The 6,669-nt window shown below is 40.4% G+C and overlaps 1 protein-coding gene across 1 annotated transcript; it reads left to right on the top strand.

Moving 5' to 3' along the window:
- The first annotated feature begins 1,352 nt into the window (after positions 1-1,352).
- On the top strand, positions 1,353-6,131 carry smfn (small fragment nuclease). Its single transcript, XM_071924860.1, has 7 exons — positions 1,353-1,696; positions 3,539-3,622; positions 3,706-3,783; positions 4,561-4,672; positions 4,856-4,964; positions 5,517-5,570; positions 5,783-6,131. Exons 1-7 carry the CDS (start codon positions 1,388-1,390, stop codon positions 5,910-5,912), a joined length of 876 nt encoding a protein of 291 aa, XP_071780961.1. The 5' UTR covers positions 1,353-1,387; the 3' UTR covers positions 5,913-6,131.
- Positions 6,132-6,669: the final 538 nt, after the last annotated feature.

The raw sequence follows: 6,669 nt of genomic DNA, 5'->3' as shown, positions 1-6,669 counted from the left end.
TGTATACAAGAAAGGAAGCTTGGATCGAGACTCCCTTCTGACTTATATTTAGACCATATCATTATTATCATTATTAGAGTAGAGGTACTGAACCATGTCTGCAGAATTTCACTAAATTTGTTGCACATGATTTAGAGTCACGAATTAGTCAAAATACTATGTTTGGTTGTGATTGGCACATGTGGGTGTGGCCAAGGTGCATTAGCTTCCACATAATGGCTTATAACTCAAAGTAGATTTGCACAGTCACTAAACTATACATGGTGGGCAAATGCCTCCCAACAAATACTACCCCAATCGGACAGATGGGGGCGCTGTAATTAAAGGTCAAAGCGTAGAACTGTGAATTGAATAAAATAACTTACTATTGCTCTACTACTACTAATACTACTGCTGCTACTACTACTGCTAGCACTACCACAACTATTAGTACAAATTATATTCATTATTATGGGTTTAGATTCAGCACCATTAGTCTTCTCCTTTTGCTCTCCCCTTTTCTCTTCTTGCTCATTAATCCATTCCTTTATCTAACTCAGTTCTTCTCTTTATTCTGATCACCCCCACTCTATCTTCCTCTCCTCTTCTCTTGTTCTCTTCTTTATTCTGATCATCTCTCCTCCATCCTCCTCTCCTCTCCTTGTCCAGATGAGTGCTGTGACTGTGGAGGCCCTGAGGAGAGTACCAGGCATTGCCGTGGATACCAGTCTCCCTCCTCCTCGGCTGTGCTGCCCCACAGCAGCCTCATCAAGACCTTTGGCACATTTATCCAGGTCCAACTGGACATCAGTGCCAATCACATGCCGTTGTTGTTTTTTCATACAATACAGTGAGCGCATGTATTTTCTGCATGGATGGTCCCAGTGTGAGTTGAACCCTTAACCTCAGCAGTGTTACTGCCATGCTTTACTTACTGAGCTTCATTGGTTCATTGGTTGGGGTCAAAATGTATGGACCACAAAAGACCTAAGAGAAATCTCCATCTGTACTGGGTTCAGCTGAACCAACCAGAATCATCTCCTCTTTAAAACAGGACAGAGCTTTAGTGCGGGAGTCTACCATTAGCCTCATAGTCAAACTTTTCAAAGGCCAAGAAAAGACCATCTACCAGCCTTAGTAGGCCTACCTGCAGAAAAAAAGAATTTGAAAATGAACTACTACAGCACAGAGGCCAAAGTGCCAGAAATTATTTCATTACCATTTATTAAAATGAAAGATTTATTATGCGTACGTATGCGTTCTCTTTTTACTACAATGCTTGGAGTCGTGCTTTTAGTTGTTCTAAAATCACGGTATATAAAGCCCAGCCTGTTAAATTAACTGTATTCATGCCCTGTAATGATGACGCATTGTTTTTACGACAATTCAGAGCGGAAGTCGGCCCAGGATGCCGGTGTGCGTGCGGGCTTCGGCATGGGCTTTCACTACTTTGGAGTTTCTTTGCAGGAGGCGGCGGCCCGTACTCCGATTCAGCGCGGGAGCGTACCATTCACTTTGTAGAAATACAATTTTACAGAATAGTACGTCGTTTTACCGTGTGAACAACAACCCCGTGGCTGTACTGGGAACAGACCTTAACGTTACCTCGAGACTGCTTTCGGTTTTCGACACTCCGGTATCCAGAAACAGCAGCATGTCATCCAGCGGCAGATCAGACCCTGTGATGTCCCAGAGGATGGTGTGGGTGGACCTAGAGGCAAGTTAAACAGCAGCTTGTATGTAGTGTGTAGTTAGTCCCAGCTGCGTCAAGCTAGCCAGCGATAAGTTAGCCAAAATGAGGCGGTTAGGCGGTTTTGCCGTAAAATTAAAAGCGTAAAATGCACCACTCTTGGTATAAACAATAATAATTTGTTGATGTTTACAAAACAACAACACGTATTTAAGACTCAGTGAGTAGAATTGTACGTGTAATGTAAAGTCTGACAATATTTATATGACAAAGACGATGTTCGTCACTTGGGGTTTTATTTTGAAAATAAAAACCGGAGGTGCTGTCCTTTATTCTGGCTTGCTTGACACTGGAGACCAAAAGCTAGCGAAGAGCTATTTAACTAGCTATTTAGTTTGCTAGCTTACCTAAGTTAGCCAATCACAGAAACTGTATTTCGTGTCTGGGTTTGAAGACAGCTCTATAACCTTAACTTTGCCCGCTCAAATAGTTTTGCTTTTTCATAACACATCACCTGTAGTTCCCAGGAGTAAACGAGGAAGTGCTAGTACAAAATGACACACACATACTGTACATGCACACACTTTGTACGCGAGGAAGCGTCACATCAAATTCCATGCCAAAATCGTCTGGCTAATTGCCAAAATCAGTTGATTTGCTCATCTGCAAACAAATATACTCTGTACAATATAACTTACAATGTAACCTATTTGAAATCTATAACGTCCACTGGTAAACACATCACACATTGGGTCCCCAACTAAGCAGCAGCACTTATTTCAGTGCAATTCAACTGTCAAAATGTCACGTTATCTGAGCTAAGCTTCTCCATATGCGTTGACAGCAGCCTCAAAATCTAACTCTTAAAGACGAGATGAAATGAAAAATGCCTTTTTAACCCTTTTAGATCACATCCCCGGTCATACTGTGCACCTATTTAACAATATATGCCAAAAAAAATACCAAAAATCAATTTCATTGTATTCTTATATCAAAATTCAATCATGTTTTCTTCCTGTAAAACAAAATATGCCATGTGCTTACGTAAGCATGCCCGTAACTAATTTCAACCAATAATATCATGACATCCACCCATCAATCAATCTTCAACTTTTAGCGCACAGAGCTAAGAGGCTAAGATTCATTAGTTAGCTAGCTAGCAACAGCACACCCACTTTTCAACGTTCAAATCAAATTCCTCCCAACGTTATGTCCCGCCTGTCTTTCCTGTTTCACTCGGAAATACGTCACGATACGGAAGTTAGATACTCTCGAAATGCCGTTTCATCTCGACTTTAACCCACAAGCCTCATTGGCTGTTCTCCCTGTCATGGAATTTAAAATTAAGGTCCAGCAATATGGGAGTGCTACCCCAACAATATGGGACCTTATCTGAAAGTCATGTTTACATGCCTGTTGGATGACCCTAAGACATATGCTGCCTTCATATCATAAGGGAAAGACCGTAGATAAGAGCAATTCCTACTAGAAAATGCCGTTCACGTCATCTTTTGAGTGGTAAATACTACTTGGAAACTCTGGGTTTGGTGATGGACCCTGATTTCTTTGACTTCCCAAACTCTGATGTCGCCAACACAGATATACCTGCATATAAGCAATGATATTTCAAATAAAACCAACAAAATGAACAATTTTCATCTCATAAGTGCTTTTGTGTCACATAAGTCCTTTTAAAATTCCATGGGAAGACATGTTGCTAAAGGTTAAAATGGCTGCTTCCGTGCCATAATATGCCAAAATGACATAAAACACCACATTTGATATATACAGGCCTACTTATTTGGAGAAAATAAATACAAAAAACAGTCTATTCTTGTGAACCCATCTGTGGCTTTTTTGTTTTTTTAGATGACAGGCCTGGACATTGAGAAGGACCAGATCATTGAAATGGCATGCATTATCACAGACTCTGAGCTCAATATCCTGGCTGAGGTAATATAAAAATCTATGTGATTGCACTGTCTTCTGTTATCCATTTGTCTTGTGAACTACACTCATCTGTTTTCCGATGGCAGGGGCCCAATTTGATAATCAATCAATCAGATGAGCTGCTGGATGGGATGTCAGACTGGTGTAAAGAGCATCATGGCAAGGTAAGCTGTCTTTGTGGTCAGGGCCTTGAGCTCACTTTTTTCATGACACTGACTACGTTTACATGCATACTAATAATTAATTCACATGAAGACGAGGGATCACACACACTACCTGATTCTGTCATTAAAAACGTTTACCGATTCATCCAGAACAATTCACTGTAAATACAATTACAAAATGGGTGTTCTGTCGTTTTATGCTCCAGGGTACAGAAGCTATGTTTACATTTACATTACAAATGTATATTGAAGTGACATTTATTACAAGATTACAAGATAACTTTTATGAGGATTTTTGTATTTGACTTCTTTCACTTAATTTGTAATTGCATACTTATGTGGACTGATCCAGGCATGCTGCTTTGTATGTCCCACCACCATGATACATGGTATGCAGGACATTATGTTGTCATGTCGTCTGTCTGTGTGTCTGTCTATGTGTAGACACATTCTTATGAACACAATAATTCAAGAACAATACATGATATAAACTTCATCCTTACACCATAGATTCCCCTTATAGAGTAGATGATCTCATTAGATTTTGGAGCACCTTGCTGCATAAATTTGCATATTAATGCCCACTAGTGGCAACTTTTGTTTACTAGTGACCAAAATGTCGTTACACATCTTTAAACCCTATTTGATACCAATTATTGATTGCGAATCATAAATGAACAATGGATGGTCGCTGTCACATCAGCAAAATATTGGTTGCAGAAATACAGAGCAAGTGGAACAGCTGACTAATAAGAGTTGTTAATTGTTGTGTCTCAGTCAGGGCTGACCCAGGCAGTAAGGGACAGTAAAATCAGCCTGCAGCAGGCCGAGTACGAGTTCCTCTCTTTCATCAGGCAGTACACCCCACCTGGACAATGTCCCCTTGCTGGTGAGTTGCTCTCTGCTGTGTTTACCTTTTAGTTAGAGCACGTCCCATGTCCCACATACATGTCAACACATGCTTAGACTAGTTGCTTTTCAGCATCAACGGCAACATCATGCTGGTGGTGTTTGCCAATAATGTGACTGATTGGCCTCCTACAGTCATGTCCACTGATGCCTCTTCCTACAGGTAACTCGGTGCACGCGGACAAGAAGTTCCTGGACAAGTACATGCCGCAGTTCATGTACCACCTCCACTACAGAATCATCGACGTCAGCACCATCAAGGAGCTTTGCAGGCGAGTTTTGTGTCAATGTCAGTGGCTGAGAGATTGCGTACTTCACTTTGTGCACAAAGTTGTGGGAACTTTCTCCAACTCTTGACAATTTTCAGGACTGCTCTATCTTGTTCAGGTGTGATTGTATCAGTCCCTCTGGATTAGCATTTGAATATTTTCCAAATCTCCCTTTGCCAGGGCACCCCTCTGTGCTGCGAAGGTACCATGACATGGGAACAGGCCTATGAAATGCAATCTATTGTTATTCGATTTTTATTTTCTAGTCTATTTAGCCTGTCTAATGGGTACTTTCCTTGCTCATCTCATTAATGCCTCATTATTTACTCAAGCCCCACTAATGAACTTCTCCGCCATTCATCAATTTGCATGTCAGAGGCACATTTTTAATATAGCATCGCCGACTTTGTTTTGTATTTCAATGAGGAACGTGTCCCAATTTAGCAATGTATTAGATGGATTCAAATACAATATGGCATGCAGTTGAATGTAACCGGGATTTGACAAGTTAATTTAATGCAAACGGAGATCAGTGTGTGTTTGTGTCACCTTCAGACGGTGGTTTCCAGAGGAATATAAGATGGCGCCTCAGAAGAAAGCATCCCACAGGCAAGTCTTAATTAAAGCAGTGAGCAAAAGACATCAGCTAATTCTGAATGGTGCATTGTTTCTGCAAGTCCATTAATTAAATTAGTCTGCATTGGCCTTTAAGGTACATGAGCACTATGCAGTTGAATGCATAATGCAAGAGGTACAGATAACACTTGCAGAAACTGGTCGTAAGTTAAACCTTTACATCATATTGTGGTTTTGCTCTCCAGAGCTTTGGACGACATCACGGAGAGCATCCGAGAGCTGCAGTTCTACAGAGCCAACGTCTTCAAATCCCCGACGGAGGAGAAAACGCGCAGGATCATGGAGAACGGAGATGGCAACAAGAGTGTGTGCTGATTGAGAGCATGGATCCCTCAATGTTTAGTGTGCGTGTGACATTTGCAAAAGAAAGCTGTTTCATCGTTTAAAGAAATGACACGTGATTGTCTTCATTGTTTTTAGTTCCTGTTGACATGCTGCTCCAGAATGAGCCTTCGTTTCAGCGTGGTCCAAAGGTTTAATGTGAAGGTTTCATTGTTTGGAGCAAGATTGTTGTTGAAGCTTATTGAAAAGAAAGCTACTTGTTCAAAGTTGAATACTGAAAAGAAAAAAAAAAAAGAAAATTGCCTTTCACTTGTTGCAAAGATTGCAAAGTCTTGTATTTATTTAGTCATTTTTGTCTGGGATTGGCTTATCATTTTGCCTTTTTTTTTTTTTTTTTAATGAAACCAAATAAACGCAGTGATTCCTGAGAAAAATGATGTCTGTGTTATGTGTATCAGCCTACCAACCATATATTAACTGTGTACTAACATATTCTGGGTTATAACACTAGGTGGCAGTGTGCACCTTTGAAAGTTCTCAACAAAAAATGCAGCAGTGTTGTCCTGCTCAGTAAAGTAGAAGTAAGAAATTAAAATGCTGGGAATTGGATGCAGCCAAACCACTACATGATGCCAAGACGTATGATAGAGAAAAATCATGCTTCAGCACATGGTGCATAATTCAAGAGTAGTGTAATTAAAAACAGTTGTTTCTGACTGATGTTGAAAGGATGAAAATCAATGGTTTAATTCAGTTAAAGTAAATTGTACACCAGCAATCAATGCTGGGA

The sequence above is a fragment of the Centroberyx gerrardi genome, chromosome 11, assembly GCF_048128805.1.
Source record: "Centroberyx gerrardi isolate f3 chromosome 11, fCenGer3.hap1.cur.20231027, whole genome shotgun sequence".
In the NCBI taxonomy this organism is placed as follows: Eukaryota; Metazoa; Chordata; class Actinopteri; order Beryciformes; family Berycidae; genus Centroberyx; species Centroberyx gerrardi.
The sequence above is the reverse complement of the archived record's forward strand: the minus strand, read 5'-3'. Positions and strand labels throughout refer to the sequence as shown.

Excerpts from the sequence above, each read along its gene's own strand:
- smfn (XM_071924860.1), top strand. The coding sequence starts at position 1,388 with ATGCCGGTGTGCGTGCGGGCTTCGGCATGGGCTTTCACTACTTTGGAG. Across the intron at positions 1,697-3,538 it reads TGGTGTGGGTGGACCTAGAG|ATGACAGGCCTGGACATTGA; the intron begins GCAAGTTAAACA and ends TTGTTTTTTTAG. Across the intron at positions 4,673-4,855 it reads TGGACAATGTCCCCTTGCTG|GTAACTCGGTGCACGCGGAC; the intron begins GTGAGTTGCTCT and ends CTCTTCCTACAG.